Source organism: Ischnura elegans, chromosome 5, assembly GCF_921293095.1.
Source record: "Ischnura elegans chromosome 5, ioIscEleg1.1, whole genome shotgun sequence".
In the NCBI taxonomy this organism is placed as follows: Eukaryota; Metazoa; Arthropoda; class Insecta; order Odonata; family Coenagrionidae; genus Ischnura; species Ischnura elegans.
Window position 1 is genome coordinate 122,517,183 of NC_060250.1, and position 23,754 is coordinate 122,540,936.

Genomic DNA, 23,754 nt, shown 5'->3' on the forward strand with positions numbered 1-23,754 from the left:
AAATGGAATTGAGATATCATTTAAGGCAATTATTTTAACTTATATGCGATCCAGTTGTCATATTATCTTGTGAATTTCTCTTACGGGTGTAATGTCGATATGAAGTGTATAGTTTCCTTCAAGGATGTGGTCAATTGGCTTGCTATCATGAGTTCTTTCGCGCATTCTTCTTTCCTCATAGAAATCTTATAATTTGTGTTGATGGCGGTGGATGGATGACAATTTGCTTCTACTAATTTCATATGTAATTTTGAATTATATTTTCTCACTTTCATACTATTTTTCACTCAAATAATGCAAGGGTTTAGAGTGTTTGCGGTGTCCTTGGAACCTCATTCATTTCTTGAGGGAATTTTTTTTGCCGGAATCATTCCTATTTTACTTTCATCGAAGTAAAATATATCTCCATCTCAAAACCGTTTGATTTTTAAATAATAATTATTCTTTTAAAAGACCGCCTTCAAACTATCCAAGATAGTTGGCCATATATTATTGATAAACAATGGTTCAAAAGATTTTTTCGTGTGATTAGAAAATTCCAAAATATTTATGCTTCATGAGCTGTAAAATAATGAATTCACTATGTATGAATTCTCTGTACAATCAGTTGAATTTAATCAAAAAGTCTAGTTATCTGAAGTCTAGTAGCTGAAACGTATTCTTCCATAAGAATGGTCCCTTTTTTACTGCCGAAAACTTTGTCTATTATTTGAGTGGTAAACGTCTCTTTCAAACGTTTTTTGTGCTCATAATGTTATTTAAATGAATCTAGGGGGGCTCTCTATTTTATACTAGATATATTTTGATCTTAGTAGTGATAGTGGGTGCTATTTTGTACAAGATCCATTTTGATATGATTAGTGATGAAGACTAGGGATATCAATGTTGATATCATCGGTGTAATGCTTCTACACATTGAATTGATTTCATTATTTCTACTATTCCTTTAAATGTTCATGTTTGTCGTTATGTTTTATTTTTATGCGTGTGCCAAATTTTCATGAATTATGCTTTAATGAGCTCGTTGCGAGGTGGTGCGATTTATCCTTTTTCTCTACTAAAACCGACTTCAGGCTGATGGCAACAAAGATTCATTTTTTAGATAATTTGACCCTCTAATAATTTTAATTATATGTTATTAAATGCCTATGTCTCGGATTATTTCCCCTCTCTCATCTCTTTAACAATTCTTAGAAACTGTTTCCACCTCTAATGTTTCCATCATTGCTCTCCGACTATTGCCATTTGCTATTCGTTCTTCAGTTTTCATGCTCTCAAAATTCTCACCAGGCGATCATCAAGGGAAGAATCCATTCATTCTATATTCCGGAAAAATACTGAATCCAAAAACACGCCTTAGTGTCAACCCTTTTTTAAAAAATCTATCTTCCCGCAGTTGTATCCTTATATCTCGTTTAGTGTACAAGATGTCTATCCACCTAGAATTACGTCAATTTACTTATAACCATATGTATCTGTCATAAAATCGGATCGGAAAAAATTAATCTTGTGGAAGATTGAACATTTATTTCATCCAATAAGACGCTAAGATTCCACCGATTGATCGTCTGGTATACTCTTGTTAATCGTGGTAGCGTTCTTGCGTGTCTATTACTTTGGTGCGCACAGCACATGCCTAACAGAGCGATAGCTTCCGTCTTCCAAACAGGTTCTCAGCCCGTCCTCCGGGTTCCTGGACTACGCCATTAGTATGAGACCGGACTACCATGGCGCCATTATCGACGTGATGCGGTACTACGGATGGAAAAAAATCATCTACATGTACGACTCGCACGACGGTGAGTAATGAGCGCTTTCTACTTTATGTGGAGAGTGGGCGTTTGGGATTATTCCCCGTGTGCTTTTCTCCTTCCCGGAAAACATTTCGACTTGTTTCGTAAGCGATACCGACCGATATCTTTCAGTACCTTCCCGTTTTTCTCTAGTACCTCTTACTTCATAAATATCCCTGACCCTTTGACCACCAAGGTACAGATTTTATTGCGAATTCATTGTGTGAGTCGTAGCTAAAACTAGTGTGACTTTTTTTCGGGGAAAATTTTATGTTAGTAAAAACTGGAAACATGAGATGTATTCGTGATGAATATTTAATTTTGCTATTTAAGTTTGATTAGTGTGTTTTCCATTCCAATAGCATGAGTTGGTTCAAATAGTATGCATCTCTTAATTCAGATTTTTAATTTGAATCGCTCAAAGGACTTTTTCGTCTCTGTAATATAGTAGATCTAAAATTTAAAGCCATCAACCTTTATTCCCTGGCATGCCTTGGTCGTTGAATTTTTTGAGTGATTTTCATGTCTAAATATTCTCCCGCATCGCATTTGATCAATTGTAACGAGAGACCGTATGGTGAGATATAAGCGACAATTAAGACTTCTGAGGTTCTTCTATTTTCATCACTGCCCTAATTTCGACCGCAGCACGTACATTTTTTTTAAACTCTTTAGAGACCTCTCATGGCCCCTGAAATGAAAGTATATTTGAGGAAGAATAGTTTATCCGCGGCGAGGAGCTACAGAGTATTTTTAGAAAAAGTCAGGCGGTGAATAAATACGTATCCGTATCAAGTCTTTTGTGGGTTAACTTGCTACAAAAATATTTTGAATAAAATCTTAAAAATATACTGGTGGTGTAATTTATCTTAGCTTGGAATAAAAAAACTGGCGAGAGCGTGTTCATGTTTGTGATGATGAGTGAGTAGGCTTTCCACTGCGCCTTCATGCACAAACATATACATGCATAAAATACCAATATCTCCAATTATTTTGGGAAATTTTGTATTGAAAACATTTCTTTCTTTGCAAATACAAGTGAACTCGGAAGTGAAAGATCGCATGGGCATAAACGGTCCACCTGTTATTCTCTTCCTTAAAATGGATAATTACCGTGAATGACAGTACCGTAAAAAATGACTTAGAATACCGTAATTTGTGAATGTTCCCCACTGTTCAAGTTTACTGAGTCTGAAAATCAAGGAAATATTTGTGATAAATCATTCAATCAATACCCATTATCTAGGGGTCATATCCTCAAATTTTCGAGTTCTTTATTAATTAGACGTCCAACTTATCAATTTATTCTCGATAGTAGAGTAATCATTTTGGTTTGTCACTGAATTCTGTCATTGAGGTCGATGCGTTTAATACTGAATATCTCCTTATAGTTAGTATTATTTTCGCTTTCTGAATTCGCCAATGGACTTTTAAGTTCGCTTGATAAATATTATTTTTATTGATTAAAACATCTGCTTAAGGCAAAATAGTTAGTTCTTAAGTAATACCGGTGGGGAAGTCATTTGGGATTAGAGGATTTTCAATGAGAGAAATCATTATGAACGTAAAATAAAGAAAATAGGAGCGAGGATAAGGATGTTTCACGACCTTAATCATATATAAATCGTAATGTGTACTCGTGCATATATATTGTGGAATAAAAATTCATGGATTCCATTTTAATTTGTATGCGAAAAGCTGGAGAAATAACTCTTTACTCGACCATTTAATTTTTTCTTCCGTTAGGACAAATTCGAACCTTGCGTGGCTAGCTCAGCATCTAATCATTTATACAACGTTAAATCGTCTTCTCTGCTACAGTATTTTTGAAAATATAATATGGGTATATTTTAGTCGTTAAATTGCAATTCGTATGTCCTGTTTGAGCCATAGAAATTATCTCAATTCACTCCCAAAAAGAATAGTTGAAATGATTATGAAATTTGAAAGAGCTCGTGTAGTTTGAACAATGTTTTGTCTCAATCCTGAAATTATCGCTCGAGCTTCTAATCTAAAAATTCATCAATAGCTGCTATGTTTGTACTCAGCGTTTCAACCCAAAGGTTTGCTTGAATAGGTTAGGGTAAAGCTCACCCCAGAAGCAGCCACTGGCTGACTTATTTAGATTATTGGGCCATTTTTCCCCCTGCACCGCCTCGCTCTCCGGGAATTTTATTTCTGGCCGTTCAAAGGCTTCACTCGGATTTCAATGCAATGCCCTCCAGCCGGTCCATCGCCCTCGGTTCCTCCCACTCCACCTTCTTACCCTTCTTTTCGACGTGCGCCCCTTGCTCAGCACGTAATCACTCGTCCCGATATTTCATCACGATCTCTGATTTGATATTTCGGCAAAAAATTGTCCTCGAAAAGACATGTATTTTTTTAACTTTTAATAATGTCCTATTTGGGTTTTGGGCAATCTCTATCACCTGCTTCACCTTAGCAACTTCCATTAAATGCAATCTCCATTATTATCAACCTACATTCGGCTCTGATATTGCTACACTCACGATTGACCCAAATTAATATATTTCATAATTATTATTATCATTATTAAATGGTTAAAAGTAGGCCATTGGCCTGGTGGTAACATATACATATGATGCAAAAACAATAGAAAACATTATAAGAAGCCCTTAGTCCCTACTTCTTCAACCGCTTTTTAAAAATATGTAAATTTTTCGGGAAGGGCTCAAATAGTTTTGCTGGTAGGTCGTTCCAGTCCCTTATGGTCCTGTTCAAGAAGGAGAAGTGCTTTGTATTTCTACTTCGTACTACTTTGTATTTCGGCACTTTATCTTGAACTGGTGATTGATCATTTTTTCCAATAAAGCTGGGTTTTGATATGTCCTTCCCAAATTCTTTCCATGCTTTTTCCCCTCTCATTATTCTAAACATGCCACATAGCCTGCTTCTTTTCCTCCTCTCTTGTAAACTCTCCCACCTTAGAACTCTGAGCATTTCTGAAACACTTTCCGTTTTTTAAGCTTTCCCAACACATATCTAGCAGCCTTCTCTGCACCTTCTCTAATTTATTCACCTCGCCTATCTAGTCTATATCAATAAAGGACAGCATAATAGCATCGGAAGGACGAACACTTTCAGGAGAGATACCGACGTGAAATCGCAGGCTTTACCGTACATTTAGCTTGAAGCATATGTCGAAGGCACATTGTACCGTGGGTATGAAGGCAAAGGACATGCATGAATGTGAGGACGGATTTCCCCCGAGAAGTTTCGCGCCGTGGTTAGGTTGGCACGCAACTCCCTCGCACACGAAAGCAATCCATTCTCAACGAATTGGATTTCATGTGAGCGTGCGTGTCTTTGGCTTAATGAATGGGCCTGGAAAAAGCCCTCGCTCAAAGTTTAAAGCGCTAAAGACCTCTGAATATGAGCTTGGAGAATCCATCCGGATGTCGCTACAGTTGGGTCGTTGAGGCTCGTACGGAAGAAGGAATCTGACGGTCTCTACATTTCCCCAACAAAAGCGTTTTATCATTATTATATTTAACTATTACCACCCCACATTCAGCTCCGATGTCGATTCATATTCAGTGTAAGCCTCAGCTACAGTACGAACTTTGTTTGCTGTTTAACGTGTGTGGTTTAACTTTGTAGAACCACGCGAAAGGAATGAATAAAATTCGGTTTGTATGTTCCACGCTATCACACTGACACACCGCGCTTTCCGCACGTATGCCATGATCAATCACGTTGGTAATATCGCTAATTGTCGGTGTCACCTTGGTCGCCGTTAAAGTTTCAACGTGGGACGTACGACAAGAATTTTACTTTTCCTATGAGCTCATGTAACTAAAACTCCGTTGCACCTTGTATCTAAAGTATGTAAAAAATATCATTTTTTATAATTTATATTTTCTCTATTCTGAAATTGGAAGAAAAATTTATTCGTGTATTAATTTTTAATAATAAAAGTCTATGAGCCTAGCGAATTTTACAAAATACCCAGTGGAAGGAGATATTGCCTCTGAGGTATGACTTGAAGATGGAATGTGTGTTATTTTCGAGTTTAATTAACAAGTTGGAAAACTATTCACTAGATCAACAGTTTACAATGGCGCTGTGCTCACATATTTCTGTGACGCTGTAATTAAAGTTTTACTGTGTATCCATCATATCATTCATGATGTTAGCAGGATTTGAAATTTCATTTTCCTGTGTTCGTATTATTCATTTTTTTAATGTTATATTACTTCCTGCATTTATTTAGTCCAAAATGAATATAATTGTTGAACAGAAGCTGTATTTCATTCTAATTATGATGTCCCTTAGAATAGAAGTTTAAATTGATTTTCTTAATTCAGGTCCGACTCTAAATTTTTTCTTAACACTTCAGGTTGTATGAATAAAATATTTTCAAGGGCATTGAGTTAATCTAAAAACTCCGAAAGGATAAAATTTTATTAATTAGTTATTTATAAAAAATGCCATAGAATGACCTATGCTTCGTTGTGTTATAGATCACCTCCAGATCAAGGTATTCGCCTGACATTCGCACTTAAAAAACGATACTTAGGTGGTAGCAAAGCCTTTAAATATCATTTCTGGATAATCTCCCGTATTTCTTTACCCTATCTAAAATGTTCTCTACGTAGCATGAGTCCTCTGACTTCATCTCTCTCTTATTTCAAAAGTATGTAGCACCGAAATGTGCATTTCTTTCTCCTCGATTTCAATGGTAAAGTGTCGACTGTTATTTTCACAAAGCGCGCGCTCTTTCCAGGTGGAGTAGGCCTCCGTTTGTACCTCTAGCGCATCCGGCGCTATTGCTCTATTCCATCGCTTCGCATTTGGCGGCGTGTTTGGCCATAGAAAGGGTGTTTCTCATACAATGTAGGTCACATCGCTCTGCCCAAATGTTCGTGTTTAGCGGTGATCGAGGGAGAGTGGACATTGGGAGGGTGGGGGATGTTGGGAAAGGGTAAAGGATATACAGGAGGGAGGGAGGGATGTGTCATATGGGTTGAAGGGGGGAAGGATTGTTTGGATTTGGAGTGAGGAAATGTGAGAAAGAAGAGGAGCGTCGCGGTGGGCGATCCTTTCGACTCCCGATGCGAGACGTCGGCATGGCAACGCTGCATCTCCTCCTCCTCCTCCGGGGATCAATACACGCAGTCCCGAATCCTTTCCTCCTCGCTCTTCCCAGGCCTCGCCATCATCTCGCAAACCCTCCCTCCTCCCACCCCCCCAATTGCTTATCCTCCCAATTTCATCATTTTATCCTCCCGCACATTGACGCCTCGCTTTCATGCTTTGCCCCCTTTGCATTCTTTGATACGGTTGATAAATTCGAGTGGAGAGTTTAAAACGATATCGAAACACTTTTCTGCATTTGGGCTCATTTTAATATACGTTTTGTTGTCAAAACCTGTGGCGCAGCGAGGGGGGGGATTTGGGGGATAAAACCCTCCCCTGCCCCCCCCCCCCCAGAGCTCAGAGAAATTTTGAATTTTAATCCATTTCACTTAATTGGATTAATATTGCATATATAATAGTGTAAATATTAATAAAATATCCCTCAAAAGGCCGCAAAACTCACCATTTTGAATCATTTATCTGAATAATTTTCTAGACTCGGACCTCCCGCACACCCTGGCGGCTATTCCACACCCTCAGACACCCCAGTGTTTTGCGCCTGAAACCCCCCTAGCCTTAATTCCTAGCTGCGCCCCTGGTCAAAACATCGTACATTTTTCATCATTATTTGGTTGAATACCTCACTGATTAAGCGTAGTAAACTAGTGGGTAGAGGTCGCTCGGCTGCTGGGCCCTGGGATCTCACCCCAGTTGAAACTTCACTCATAATCCTCTTACTGCGAGGTGGTTAAGGGGAAGGAATTGGTTCACCTACTAAGCAAGTGTGATTTTTCACATGCCTGTGGCCAGTAGCGGATCCAGGTTAGGGACAAGGCTGTGGGTCCCCGGGGGGTAACCTCGCAGCGGTAGTGGGGGTGCGAAAAATTACCATTTTACCTTGAGTAAATTGGATACCCAAGTGGGGGGATAGCCCCCCCTAGCCCCTCTCTGGATCCGCCAATGCATACCTGGGGTGATCTCTGGGGAATGCCCATCTATGTCATATTCAAACCAACTTGCACGTTGGATCACTGATTGAGTGAGGTTCATACCTTATTTGATGAGATTTTTTATACCGTGGACGGTACATAAGTTGAAGTAAAATGTTTGCATTATGTTGAAACTTTTTTTCCTGCATTTGCACTTATATTAAATCTATTATCCATTATATTGCTATGAAAGTAATTCACGTTTTCCTTCATTTTTTTGTTTGTTGCTCACTGCTGGTTTCAACATTTTCTCGTCGTTTTCAAGTGATGAATATACATATAATGATTCCTGGGGTATGGTGTAGGCAATGGAGGGGAATGTGGGTGGAGTGAAAATGGGGGCAAGAGGTGAAGGGTTTGGAGGAAAAGGTTTTGAAGGGGGCCGCTGTATGGCAGGAGCGAGGTTGATGTTAATTATGAGCGATAGCTTCTAAACAGGATCAAGTGTCCTCGTCCTTGCGTTCCGTTTGTGAAGAGGTTCCGTGGCGAGCGCCAATGGCATTTTGCGTGTCTCTCTCCCTCGTGTACATCCTTCCTCCCAATTTCACTGTTACTTATTTTTCGAGGGATTGCGGCTGATTAACCCGTTTTATATTTTCGACGTTCTTGGAAGTTATATCCCTCCATGTCGTTCCAAAATTCCAGCCTTATTCGGTTCTGTTTTTTTCTCGGAGAGTATGAAGGCCAAAATCACTGAAATTATAGGTAATAAATCGAGAATTGTTTCAGTCCCTCGTCGTGATAATTTCGTCTCGCAATGAAATTTTTTTAGGATTTATTGCTTCCATGTCCATGATAGCCCCTTCAGAATTAATTTCTCCATTCTGTCTTAGTTCCTCCATTCAATAAAATATCTATATATCTATTTTAGACTCAAGCTATATCCATAATTATTTTTAACATGCAATATGGATCCTGTAAAATAATAATTCGTTGGAAAACATAAATGTTAGCAATTGTTTAAGGTCACAGGTTAGCATAATATTGAAACTGAAACTTTTACTTAGGTAGCCACCAGACTTCAGGGAATATATAAATAACAAAATTTACCTAAATATTAATCGTTTTGGCAGTATCGGTTCCTAAATTTTAGGTATGGAAACACTGTCTCTCTCTACGTCTCTCAAAGCCTAACTCTTGTCTTCCTCTCTAAAATTCCACCCAATGAGAACGTCGCCTCTGCATCTTTAGTGTTTATTTGACTCTAGTTTTCATAGTTTATCTTATCCACGTAATCATTATGAAACTCGGTTTCTTTTGTCAGCCTATCGAATAAAACAATCTCACTGCAGTTGCAAATGGACATACAATTAATGAATCATGATTTATGATGCGTTTATAACGCTGGCGAATCTGATTTATCTCTCCTAATTGCTTAGTTTTACCTGCCCGTTTGTAATTTGCCTTTGTTAGTTCGCATGGTTTGATTAGTAATAAGCCATTTTAAATGGAGATTTTCCCGTGTGCCACCAGAAATATTTCGGTGAAAATTTTGAAAAAGTATCACAGAAATTTCACTCGTCGTTTACATTTTTTCTGCTAGAAATTATCTTTGGTTTCATTTTTATATCGCCCTTGTGTCCGTAAATGAGCGTAACAGTAATGTTTTTAACCTTTACAGCAATTCCGTTTCCAGCTCTCATTTATACAGTTATTTGAGATTAGTGAATAATTTTCTTACGATTGGGTTTCGTCAAAAATTATTCGTAATCGACTCCGCGAGAAAGCCCTCGCGGAGGGACGAGGAAGCTTGGACCTCAAACGAGCTAATAGAAGGTTCGTGCGAGAGCGGAGTTTCATGAGCGGGCGACGTCTTCGTCCTCTCTTTCACTTTGATGCGGTCCTCGGAGAGTGGTACCACGAACGGCGTAACAAGGTCAAGTGGACCGGAGAAGTGTTGTGGGGTCTCAAAGGGGGCACCAATACTCCGGATAAGTTTTCTCGATTCGACAATTGTGTTTAGAGGCAGAGAGAAACGAATATCGCCAGCCGGTGGTGAAACTATGGAGGGGCTAAGGGCTCAGGTCGAAACTTAGCGCTAGAGAGAGTCGACATTTTTTAGGGTACCTGTGTACAAGTCTACATCTGCGTATCAGTCTACCCTGCAATGAGTCGCTTATGATAGGGTGTTTGACCAGGACTGGGTACAGCCAACGGCGACGTACAGGTGCCACTACGAGCCATTGCGTGACAGGTATTAGTTCTCACCATTCATTACTCTGCCTACGACAGTACTTTATCCCAGTAGGACCTGCATAGCGAATTTTATGTATATTTGGTTGCATTTTCCGACAATTTTAGCTGCTATAACGATCAAATAATTTTTTACTCAGTTTTTTTATAATTTCATATTCCCTCGGCCCCGTTTGGCTGGGGGTTTGTCATGTTCCAAACCTAGACAACACACTATCGCCAGTTAGCAGTCCTCAAAACGGGAATGTAATTTTTCCCTCTGAATGAAGTAGTAAATAAAAGTTTTAAGTGATGGGTCCACCACACCCAAAAGGCCTTGTCGTCCTCCATTCCTTCATCTTGTCACGTGACCCTTTCCTCCTGAGCCCCCTCATTGAATCTAATCCCTTTCTTCCCAGCTCCCTTGTTCATATCTCGATCTTCAGCATCCCCGCGTTACAAAAGCCATCTTCTATCTTTTCCTTTGTCACATCATCTCTGGCCTCACCTTGTGCCGTCGGCTGGGGAATGCAGAGGGCGTCGGGTGACACCATCACGTAGTTAGCCACCGACGTGCAAATTAATGACCGTATATGATTGATTTCATGTCACAATACTAAATTATTGTCATGCATTGTCTCAGCCAAAGTGGCATTATCATCCCTCGTCAACAATCCCAATATTGGTTTCACGTAGCTCTCCGCGTAGTTATCTTATAAGCAGGGGTGTCATGGTGCCGGAACGCGCTGTAACGTCTTTTCGCCTCTGGTTAACAAAAGACATAATATTTATCAAATTTTGTTGCCTCAAAATTTCTAATTTATACAATGGTTACCAAAACAAAAAATGTAATAAAATGTAAATAATAACTTGTAGAAAAACAGTTATATGTTACTTCTAAAATAAGTTAAGGAAAGTGCGTTCCGGCACTGCTAATTTTGCCATGACGTCACTGCTTATAAGCTAATATTTTCACGGTGAAGAACACAAATGGTAATTTCCACATTTTTTAATGCAATACTCAACAACCGACCATAGTTTCAACGCATTGTGTCATTTTCGAGGGACCTTGAAAGGAACCTTGAAAATGACGCAATGTGTTGAAACCATGGTCGGTTGTTGAGTGGTGAATTAAAAAGTGTGGAAATTACCATTTGTGTTCTTTGTCACGGATATAGCGAACTTCCACTAAATCAAGCCTGAAACGATTTTATAATATTTTCACGTTTATTATCCGTTCCATATCCAAGCCTGCGTTTTCCGTTCTTGCCATCCTCTGGTCCCTCGACGATTCTCTTCATCATTTCTCGTCGTGTGGCCGATTGGGTTCTTCCGCATTCTTCCTTTTTCTCTTTACTCACTTACCTTGATTTTTTTATTTCAACTCTCTTTTTATCTCTAGAAATTGGTTTCTTGGAATATTAAGGAAAAATATCAGTCAAAATTTTTACCGTTCGGTCTTGCAAGAAACCAACTAAGTTCAAACAGTTTCGAAAACTCGCACTATTCCGCGTTGCTTGCGAATATGAAATTTAACGTAGTAATTCATACTCGTACGATGAATTTATTGTGCTTTGCAGGTCATTTATGATTGCTAAAAAATATTAATCAATAAATTATTAGTTATTAATATTAATCATATTTTATATTCCTAAGTATTCTTATGTATCTGCCATTCGTAAAACCTTGAAAACTCATTCTGATTAAGCTCTTTATTTCACCTGACGTTTGACGAGCGAATTGTCTAGCTAGCGGTCAGCAGAATGGATGAAAACATCGGGATTCCTCTGCTGTTCAATGGTTGGAGCAGTGGCCTACCTGACGGCCGAAGGAGCGGTTAAACTACTTATCAAAACCCGTAGTTTTTTTTAATTTTTTACTTGAATAAAAATATTTTTCGGCAATTGTTGATAGTCTCTCAGTTGAAATCCTTTGATGACTTGCGACAACAAAACTAAGGTTTCAGAGATATTATTGCTAACATTTTCTATCAACAATAAACTTAACATAAGTGGCAATACTTTTTCAAATGAAAGTGAATTGCTCTTCCAATTTATCTAATATTTTCTCGGTTAAATTATGTTTTATTTAATTTAATATTATAAATTTGGGGAAAAATCACTTCTCCTCTAAATACTTTCTACTCTAAAGGAAATATCAGACTTGTATTGGAAGAAGGGCGGCATGTGAGGTGTCGGCTCCGGTCGGTAGAATCACTCGCATCGCCCCTGAATTTTTGGACCGTTGCCTCGTCGCATGTACATTTTGCGTGGAAGTACCCAATGTCATGAAAGTCACAGAGAGTGTTTTTGGCGGGGAAAACTGAATCCACCCGCGGAGGGAGAGCTTCTACTCGCCATTTTGCTGGGCGAGGGAAAATATGATTGGGGTTGAATGGGGTGGGTCCAGAGACGATCGAGGGCGTGATCAAATGGGGCGGATTTCGCGCTTTGAAGTTCCCTTTCCTCTTGTTCGGCGACCCAACCTCACACCCTCGCCCACAACTCAGCTCTTTGCCTTCCCCCTCTCCATCACACGCCTGAAGCCAAGATCAAGTTTGGAGGGAACATGAAACTCAATAACGAAATCCCTCTTCTCGGCTATATCCTTGTGGAGTCTTTGTGTGGAACGGGAATAGTATCTAAATTTTAGATCGCGCAACTTTTTTAATCGTGCTACTAGTTTTCTTACATCTTACATTACTTAGTTCAATGGCGTCACCATTAATGTATTTAATATTTTTTGTGGATTCATTGTTTCCATGATTCAATTTTAGAAATATTCTTTCGTTTAAATCCGTGGTCGTAAAAAAATGCCATGTGGACCGAAACACTGCTCTTTAGTTAACTCCCAATAATTTAAAAAATGTAGTTGACTTAATGGGGATAGAATGTTACTAATATGTGGTGCAATAAATATTGATTTGTGTATATATACATAGAATGACGCAAGCCGCCTCATCAGGCGTAATATAGTGGGTTTTTTGTGACCAGCTGTTGACTTGAAGTAGAGGAAATGTATGACTCTTTGGAATAAAGACCCCCTCGCCCTCAAGTATACGTTGTATGGAAAGACTGTAGAAGTCGTCGATATATTTTGATCGTCCAGGGTAAAATCGAGGCCTTTACATGAAAAGGGAAAGAATTGTGGAGTAGGTGGTGTTGTTCCTGTACGGAGTCATTCGTAAGTTCACGAAAGTGTGTATTTATCCATAGGAAGAGGGCATCCGTGTTAATGTGAAATCGAACCATCATACACGAATTTCGCGTAATGTGCGTTCACCACTTAAGATCCAAATGGATTCCGTGGATTTTGTATGGGTCTAGAGCAGGGGAAATATTGCAATGTCTAATTTTACTAATACTAAGAACTTCCACCATATAGTGCCTCACATCACACAAGATATCAGTGAAAAAAAAAACTCGAACCATGCACACTGTGTGCATACTAACAGGTCTCCGCGGCCTAAACAGCTATCACTTTTTCAAAACTTTGTCGATACTCATTGTCTTTTGGGAGCAAGTATTAATGAAATTTAAGGCATTGACTGTGTGTGCGTAGAATTCTCTCGTGAAAATACTTGTATTTGTTCCCCGCATAGTTATGCGGCTTTGGAATGCCATATTACCCATAAAATATTGTAGGTGAATACTATTAGAATCCTGAAGAATAGCCACCATGCTGCTAGTCACGATGGATGTTTTACTACTCCGTATCGAAAGAGCAGTTTCAAAACGGTTGTGAAACTTGTCATCTCCTAAAGATGAAACTGCGCTTATGGTTATCAGATTAAGCCTCCCTGAGTGTACGACAAGTTCTAATATTCTGTGCAACGTATGTGGTTTCGCCCTTCCTATAGGCATTGAGACGGCGTTTCTAGAAGTTCATACTTTCCCAGAGCGCCTGCCGGGTATGCAATTCATCTCAGCGAACCGGGTGTTCTGGCAGCGCAGGATCTACATCAGGAAACAAAACACTCGTAACTCTTGTAGAAAAAAACACTAATGTGGAGAAAAAAATTATCGCAACAAAGGTTATGCTGTCACTATCGTGTCTATGAGAAAGTTTCAGTTACCTTTGGGATGGTTTATTATTCTGTAGCGTGACGAGGCAAGTTCACTCACGTCGCCTCGTCTTCCTTTTTACAAGCCTCATATGTAGACGGAACACCCGAAGTTTGCTGAGCGGAAATTAGGCTGGTCCACTCAGCGGTTGCGCATTAAGTAGTTTACACTTTATGCCTTAAAAATATTCCGTTTAATTCTCTTGGTGACAATTTTAACATTTTCCCGTTCGTATCCTCTTGCTCTCGAGTGACGTTCGCCCAGAGTCGAAACTGGAAACCATTGAACGTAAAAGAGAACGCTTCAAGGGCGAATCATGCTAAGGGGAGGCAAGCCGCTTGTAGGTATTCCGTCAACGACTGAAAAAAATAAAGATGATTCGTCGTGTTTGACTTCTCCTCGTCATGAATTAGGCCTAAGAAGAATAAAGCACCTTCAACAGAAAGGAAACCGATTTTCTCGCATACCGATAGTCGCAGCACGAGTTTCTTTGGAGTACCCTCCTCCGATATGTCTTGGAAATGGTGAAATATAAACATGCTTTGAGCACCACGTTAATGATTACCATTTTATCAATTTTCTCGGGAATTATGGATTACGGGAGGGGCGATCCCCTTCTTCTCTCTCTAATACGCCTTTGCACTCAATACCCTGGCTAAATTCTCCACCTCTGAGCCAGGAAAGCCATTCACGCCGACGATGCGCGGATGGAGTGTTTTTTTAGGAGACTCTTTCAAGGATAAGGAGGTTGGAGATAGTGATAAAGCAAGTTCAATCCCCATTATGAAGTGAAGAGCATTTGTAGTCAAGTCGAGGATTTTCTAAAGCGTACCTGACCCTCGTCACCCTTCGATAGCTTAAAGTTCTTATCGGTTGGAAATCTGCAGTTTTATAATGTTTTGATGGCCCTCCATCACATTGTGGCATCGATCCTGAGCCTTCATGCGCCTCTGCCGCATCCTAAGGGCCATGGATGACTTCTCGATTCACCACTCAAGTTGCGATTATTTTGCTGCCATATCATTTTTAATCACGGGTTGTGTTCTAGAAGGCAGTAAATACGAATCATAAGCTACAACTAACTTCATTAATTGCAATCATTAAGAGGATTTAAAAATTGAAGCTTCTTTTGAGATGAAGTTTTGTTTTAAGTTTTTATTTCAATTTTCAGGACAATATTAGGGTAATGCAGTTTCCTCAGTCTGCATTCTCGAACATACAATAGATAGTAGGAATCGAAGCAGGATCCTAATAGCCAATTCAACTTCTGGTAAAAATTATTGCATCGCGAAGTACTGCCTGAGTGCTAATTATATTTTTTTCTTGTAATGTAGTTGAAAGATACCTGGTTAGTGGGATACATTCTTTCCATAACTTTTGACGTGAGTCACCCGAGAACGTGGAATTAATTACGCCCTCTGACATATTTCAAGTTATTCGAATATTCTACGAACGTCAGCCGTCAAGTATTGGAATTAATTTGGAAATTATTCGCTTTATTGTGAGTTAGCGTGCTAGAAATGAAGGACACAGTGGTTTTAAATCTTATTTCATGATTAGTTTCAAGATTATGAGTTAAATTTCCTGTATATATAGCATGTGAATTTTCATCTTGTCTTCTATCGTCAATTTCAATAATTTTGAAAAATAATTAACGTCAATTTGATAGTGCTTAAGCAAAAGTTAATGTACATTAATAATAATGAGGAATCATATTTTTCACGTGCTTCCATGCTTACGATTACAATAGCATTCGTTCTTAAGAGCGACCACATTTTCACAATCACATTGCCACATGCAGTTAGCTATTATACCTTTAGTTTTTTTTCCTATTTTTAATTTGAACTTCCTTTGTTATTAGCATCCAAAGTCCTTAATGAGTACTTCTAATGGGTTTCTCAAAGTAATCCTCAGCTTTTCTGTGTAAAGATAGTGCATCAATTGAACTCCTTAATGGATTTTGTAAAAAATCTTCTATTGTGTCATTTCCTGTTTTCATGCATGCATAAGAACATTTCGCCTTTTAATTAATCATTATCTAATTTTTACTGAACCTATATTAGTATTGATTTTTTCCTTTCGTGTCTTGGATTATGGTTTTAGGTCTCTTGAGGCTGCAGCAAATATACCAGTCCCTTAAACCAGGAAATGAATCAATTCAAGTGGAAGCAGTGAGACGTATACAGAATGTATCAGAGGCCATTGACTTCTTACATAGTCTCGAGGAGCTTAGCAGGTAAAATCAGTATTATTGCATCAATTTTAGCCATAAACTCAATTTTTGTCACTAGTCATATCCATCGTTTAAAATTTGTCATTCCAATTGTGTACCAAATGTTTTTTTTCTATTATGGGAAATAAAGTTCTTGTTTTTTAGTGACAGTCACAACGTCATGAGGGGAAATGTAGGAAAATTTTAATTGAAATGGCATATAAACTTCTGTATAATTGATAGCTGGTATTAATGTTTAGTTCATTTAGGGCGGCAAGAAATGTTAATTGACAATGCTATATTTATTGGGTATGCTGTGTCAACTTTAGATGGGTGTGGAATCTGTGCCAAGTGGATGCTTATGTTAAGCATGTGAGTGCATTAACATGTTGACACAGATCTTGTTTGGTATTGTCAGTCTTAAGCAACCTCTTTTCTGTGACTTGATATCTTCTGTGTGAAATAAGGAAGAATAATAAGGAAACAAGTAGCATGTGTGCCGGCCTAGTTAGCGGCGGGATATAGTCCTTGCCTACCTAGCTGAAAGTTGTGGATTCGAGTCTCGCCTGAGTAGGTTATTCATAACCAAGGCGTGGGTGTTTTTGATTGCCGTACATTACAGTTTGTTAGATTCTAAAAAGCTGTAAAGGCCATAACATCACTGTTTTCAAGGCGGTGAAGATAAATGAATATGTTTGAAATCTCTATGCCATGCAAAAATGCCATAATAGTGATAACTTTGTGTCAGAAATCAGTGTTACCTGTTGCAGCTACCTGTCATTGACTTTGTAAGCAGTAAGAATTGATTTTTTTCCCTCTTTTTTGGATAACTCTTGCACATCCCATAATTGTCGTTCACAAACGTATGAAAGAATATATGAAATTGGGTAAATTATACTTTAAAATCGAAACAATAATATACATTAAAATTTTACATTTGTACACTAAAATTTTCATAATTTTGAAAATAATTTTACCTACCCAAAATTTAGAACAATATGTCTCAACATAATTTCGTGTAGGGATAGACCATTATACACAGAAAAGACATATTTCTGTACAGCTGAGTTTCTAACAGTATAGGTCTATTTTTAATCATAGGCATCAATATGATAAGTGGTATACATCTCTATTGTCAGTGCTCTCCAAGTATTATTGATATTAGCATGTTGAGTATGTGGATTAGAAGTTGTGGCTCAGGCCAGCAAATCAGTTCCTCCGTTTGGGCGGCTCCCGGGATGTCCGCAACACGCAACACTTAAGAGTACCACTGGTTGCACACCCACTGTTTTCGACCCACGCTGCATCGACCTTCATTGCGTGGCCATTCAGTCTCGTCACTTCCTCTGTTTGTTAATTTAGTGCAATTTTAGATCTTTCTCATGACGGCCAGGAGCGCAAAATTTCGACTTCACTTGGGGAGGGGGTTTCAGCATTTCATTGTCTTGAGTCAAGTGGGTTAGGATTAGGTTCGATTTCTGTATTTTATGATCTTTATGCATTGTTTTTTTTTTAGATGGACCCACAAATATGTTGTGTTGGACTGTCCAACTGATATGGCCAAAGATATCATTGTCACTCACGTGAGGGACATAACCCTTGGAAAGAGAACGTATCACTATCTTCTCAGTGGACTTGTAAGTGGATCTTAATTTATAAGGAAACTAAAATTTGCTTCACACTTATGTGTGCCTATTAGATCAGAATATGTCATTTAAGAACTTTCATTTGTCTCATTGTGAATCACTCATGACTCCTATATGTGCATTATTATGTAATATGAAAATACTTCATAAAAATGATAATGATAGAATATTTTGATTTAGCTTGAGGATCTGAGAGGGTATGTTGTTGAGATGGTTTTCCCAAACAGCATAAAAAATTTTCTTGGCCTGTTAATGTTTTTGGGATTACCATATTTTGACTGTAAAGTAGAGCTGACGATTCTTCTGCTTTGCTGGAGACCTAATCAGGGCTAATATCTGATCATCAGCCCTGACAAGAATAGCAGAAGAATTGTTGGCTACTGTTCAATATCAAGTCCAGGGTATTCCAAAAATAAATATCAAGTCATGAACAGACCATAAAATATTTAACTAATCAAGTTTTTACTTTTAGGTTGATTAAAAATGACACTGTATCTTTGGTAGCTTCAGAAGCATTTCATATCCTCCTCAAATACCAAATGAAATTGCACAATTAAGTTAATAGTTAATTGCGAAGAAAATTATCATTGATATTTTGTTATATTATGTTGAAATCGGAATGTTTTTTGCTAATTATCTTCCAATACTTTAAATGAAGTGAAATTAAGTGAAATTCTTCTTCAATTACATTTAAGGATTCCAAATTGTACTTTATTTCCTGTAATTCAATTTTATAAATTTATAATCTCTGCTGAGCAATGTATTTTCTTTAAATTATCCCTGCAGATCATGGATGACCGGTGGGAATCTGAAGTTATTGAATATGGTGCCATTAACATCACAGGCTTTAGAATAGTAGATTTGTCAAAGCGCCACGTTCGAGATTTTCTTGAGAGCTGGAGGAAACCAGATCCAAATGCCCCACCTGGAACACCCACTAGGGATACTATATCGGTAAGGATTGGATCATTGTTTATTGCTCCTTTTACTTGATATTTTGAATGCTAATGCTATCTTGGCTCCTTTACTGTCTCATAAATACCCACCTAATTGAAAGAACCTAAATTATTTTTGCAATATATGTTACTTTAAACTTTATACTAGAGATGGGTCGGATAGCAGATTTCTCGAACTTGAATATCGAATTCGAATAGTAAATCATTGCTCGAATATTCGAATACCTAGAATTTTTAATACCTCGAATACTAGACGATGAATGCGGGAATGTTTTACTCGGTTGCCTATGCAGCAGGCAACACAAGATTTTGAGGAGTAATTTTGATTTCCTTAAAAGGATTCGAACAGGAATTTAGCTGATTAATGGAATATTTTAATTTTATGGAAAGAATTGGGCATATAGTTGAATCAACTAACATCTCTTTCAAATATTCTAAGGGGACACACCACCTCGCGAAAAATGATTGCATGCCGTCTCGGCATTTACACTGCTACGATGGATTTCTGTCTGATGTATATGTACATTCTTATCTACCAAACACAATTTCAGCGGCACGCCCATCTGATACTCGGCTTCATCCAACTTCTTATTTTCAACTCCTGCTGTCAAGTGCTAGCGGACAATCTGAGGCATTTTGCAAAATACACGTGCTTCTCCACCGGATTTTCTTCAATTATTTTCAGCCCATTTTTGGAAGTTCTCACGTGAATTCGAATTGTTAGCAGGGAGAAACCAAATATCCTGAGAAAATATCCCTTCGTCTGTGACTGTAACAATAAAGATTTATAGCATAACTCATAAATTGTAACTTGATATATATTTTCTGAAAAAAATACCGCATCAACTTCCAAGAAACTCTGCTGCTCATATCGAGACTCGCCAGAATGCTAAGTCTCTGTCGCATTTTGACATTTATTTCCTCGCGTAAAATGCTTAAATAAAGTCAGAAATGCGTCGTATTTGGTCTTATTCTTTTTTAAATTACACGCACATTACTAATATTTCAATCCAACAAAGGTGTAATATCAATTGCCGAAAGACTTTGTTAGACACCTTTTGGGCTAATAGGTGATTCATGTAGCAGTTGACCTCCAGAAACTGGGAACTTTGAAGCAGGTAGGCTGAAAAAGGTCAGTGGGTGAGAAAAGGGGGGGCGCAAAACACGTTTCTATTGTTCTCGAGTAACTTGATATTTTTTTCGAAGCTAAGGTCTTCATAATATGATCCCTGTGCGAGCTGGGACATTTTTTTTTATTTTGGAGAAGAGGAAAGCCTCAGAGGGGGGGTAGTGCTGAATGGAGGGGGATAGCGAATCTTGGGAAATGTGCTAATGTAATTATCCCACGGTACTCATGCAGCAGTTGACCTCCAAAAATGGGGAACTTCGAAGCAGGTAGGCAGAAAAAGGTCAGTGGGGGAGAAAGAGTGAAGGGTGAAACACGATTCTATTATTCTCCTGTAACTTGATATTTTCTTTTGAAGCTATTCATTTATGGTCTTCGTAATACGAACCCTGCGGGAGCTGGGACCTTTTCACCTTTTGTTTGATTTCGGAGAGGAGGAAAGCGTCGGAGGCCGAGGGCTGATGGATGGAGGGGGTTGCAGATTTTGTGAATTGTGCTACGTAGTTACTATCTCACGGCACTGGGGTTCTCCTGGTGGGGAAACCGGGGATTTTCGGATTTTTTCACCCAATCATTTTCGCTTCCCCACGTCGAACTCTTTTCACCGCTCTAATCCACAAATTTGATGTAGTTCGTCAACTTGCCTATAATGGCACTGCATGCACTAAACGACTAGAGTTCTTTACAATTTTCCGAGTCAACTACCAATGACGTGCGTGCGACAGTGTATGGCGCGAAATTCAAAGTATTTGAAGTATTTGAGACCGTACCTTTAGCATAATTATTCGAGACCTCGAATATCGAATACTTTCTAGTATTCAAGGTATTCGAGTATTCGTGGATACTATTCACACATCTCTACTTTATACGTTTCCAAAAAATGAGTAATAATTAAAAACAATGAGAGATATGTTTTATGGGTCACCTATTGTTCTTTGCATTCAAATTTGAATCAATTATTAGAAAAATAAAAATCAAAACTGAATCCTGAAAATGTTCTTAAAAGCCCTTGCTGTGGAATGGCCCCCCTGAAATGGTCACACCTAACTTCCAGTTGCCCCACACATGTTGAATTCTATAGGAAAGACTTACCAAGTGACTAATGACTCTAACATTTGATTTGAGGAACTGGTGATGACTGCAAAATGAAGATAAATAGTGTGACACCAGTGGGACATACCACAACAATCTTGCTTTACTCTTCAATTCCTGTAGATAATGCAGCATGTGTTAGAATAAATATACATATAAATAATAGGGGATAACCAAAAAATAAAGGCAAATAGCTAATTTGCAATTGCCTGGCATGACAAAGTCAGATCATACTGCATCATATGAGTCATTTTCTACAAATCCACATAGATTGCATAGCATATATGGAGAGGATTAACCCTTTCGCGCCGAGGCGAGGATTTTCTTCCATAAACAACGAATGCCACCCCTGTGCGGCGTTAATTTTCCTAACGTAAGCAACGAATGCCACGCCTGTGCGGCACAGGTCGAAAAAAGTGACCGTGGCGGACACAATAGACCCACGGACGCGGTCGCCCCTCGTGATCCGCCTTAGCGCGAGCCCAGTCCCATCTTCGGCCGCTCAGGTCGACCCTTTCTTATCCTCTCCATGCGGTCAACTACTGTTATTTGCAGTGTGTTTTCCAAAACTATATTTGTTGCTTACTTTTGATATTTATTGCTACAAATGAATTCATCTTTTTTTGCTGACCACATGGAAATTTCAAACAAAATTCTAACGTTAATATCAACGGAGTTATAGACCAACTAGTAAATATACTAAATTCGTCTGTATCAACGTTAGAACTTCGTTTAAAATTTCTGCACGCTCAGAAAAAAAAAACAAAATTCATTTTGAATGTAAAAAATCGATGCGAACAACAAATATTTGCATATATTTTGCACTAATATTTTAGCCAGTTGACCGCGGATTCGTCCTAGGAAGGGGCTTTTAATCCTTCTAGGGGTCTGGGACAGAGGCCAAGGAAAGGGATCGGCACCCCACTGAGTTGGGTCCAAAAATCGTTAGAGAGGGAACCACTGCCTTCAGTCAACGCGAAAACGCTTCGTACAGGGGAGTAAAGAAAACTTTCAAGAGACTCGTATTGAGGAAGAATTTCCCTCAACGAAAGTCCGGCTCGAAAGGGTTAAATTTATAATATTTCTTCATAATTTATGTCCAAAATATGCCCTCATTCTCATTTTCTTCCCTTAGGCACAGGCTGCTCTTATGTACGATGCTGTATTTGTACTTGTTGAAGCGTTCCATAAGCTACTTAGGAAAAAGCCTGATCTATTCCGAGGAAATTTTCGAAGAGGTCAAATTTTTAACAATGGCAGCCGTGGACTTGATTGCAACATTTCTCGTGGCTGGGTTACACCTTGGGAGCACGGAGAAAAAATTTCTAAATTTTTACGTAAGGTAAGTTTTTCTCGATTTTATTTCTCCTTCATCACCAAAAATAAGAAGGTATAATTGATGGCACTGTGAAAATTATGAAAAGTTTATAACAAAAATTGACTCACTGACTCATTCAGTATTTTTTAGTTCCTTATTTATTTATTCAGAATGGGGTAATTCACTCAGACCCAAAATATCAATTCATTGAAATAATTTGGCCGAATGAAGGAGAAGATAAGTTACAGTGAGTGAAACAAGTCTTCGCCATCCAGCAATTCTATTGAAGGTTAAAAATAGCGGAATGCAAAAGTTGCTGCCCACTTTTCATGAATGCCCGTGAAGGGGAAGTGAAGAAAGGAATAGTTTTTCAAGAGTGTAAACAAAAATGGCCCATGCACAATACGAAAGAGTAGATGGACTTAGCGGAGACACATTAGCTTGAGCTTATGACACCATCAACTCAACTCCAAAAACGTTAAGGCCATGAATTTTTCATTTCAAATAGCTAGAGATGTAACTGACAAATTGGAAAACTGAAAAAATTTTTATTGTAGATTCTGGTTGATTGGGAAATTTCTGGACTTGTGCACTTTGTCCCAGTTAAGTGGCTGCCCCAAAGAAAATATTAGGTAAAAGTGACTAAGTCAGTGCATGTTGCATTAATGACAAAAACTCATTTGACACCCTCTAAAATAACAAATTGATTACAACATTTTGAGGACATTGAAAAAATTAAGAAAAATTCTTCTCATAGATTTGTTTTTCTTATTGTGAGATATGTGATCTGTTTGTTATATGAGTGAATATTCAGAGTATGAGATTTGACTACTTGAAAGATTCCCTTTGCTTATGCCATCTCAAAAGAAACTAAATAACCTTAGAATTGTTTGCAGTGACTTTTCTCTTCTCAGTGTATATATCATATCTCATACACCTTGCCCCATTCTTCATCATGATGTTCTCCATCTTTTTATTCATAGGTGGAGCTTGAAGGATTAACCGGTGAAGTGAGATTTAATGATGATGGACATCGACAAAATTACACTCTTCATGTTGTAGAAATGACAGTCAACAGTGCAATGGTCAAGGTTAGTGCAGCCTTAGTGATTAAGAACCCAGTTTTTGGAATTGACTTTTGTTTTATTTCTCTTAAAATCTGTTTCTGTTGGGAAATCCATTTGATAATATTTTATTGAGTTATCTTTATTTAATAATATTTTAATTGCCTGGGTTGATGAGAATTTGATGATTACTTAATGAATTTTTGAAGAGGTATTCATCAT

General features: G+C 38.3%; 1 protein-coding gene across 4 annotated transcripts in view; it reads left to right on the forward strand.

Moving 5' to 3' along the window:
• LOC124159499 (glutamate receptor 1-like) overlaps nt 1–23,754 on the forward strand; it is an 82,758-nt gene that overhangs the window by 35,268 nt on the left and 23,736 nt on the right. For 2 of the 4 annotated variants that reach the window (XM_046535344.1, XM_046535347.1), the window contains exons 4-9: nt 1,670–1,799; nt 16,222–16,354; nt 17,847–17,967; nt 18,763–18,930; nt 22,286–22,492; nt 23,452–23,559. In XM_046535344.1, coding sequence (XP_046391300.1) covers nt 1,670–1,799; nt 16,222–16,354; nt 17,847–17,967; nt 18,763–18,930; nt 22,286–22,492; nt 23,452–23,559 — 867 coding nt within the window. Of the gene's footprint in view, nt 1–1,651; nt 1,800–16,221; nt 16,355–17,846; nt 17,968–18,762; nt 18,931–22,285; nt 22,493–23,451; nt 23,560–23,754 lie in introns of all 4 variants that reach the window. The other 2 variants (XM_046535343.1, XM_046535346.1) reach the window with 1 other exon arrangement.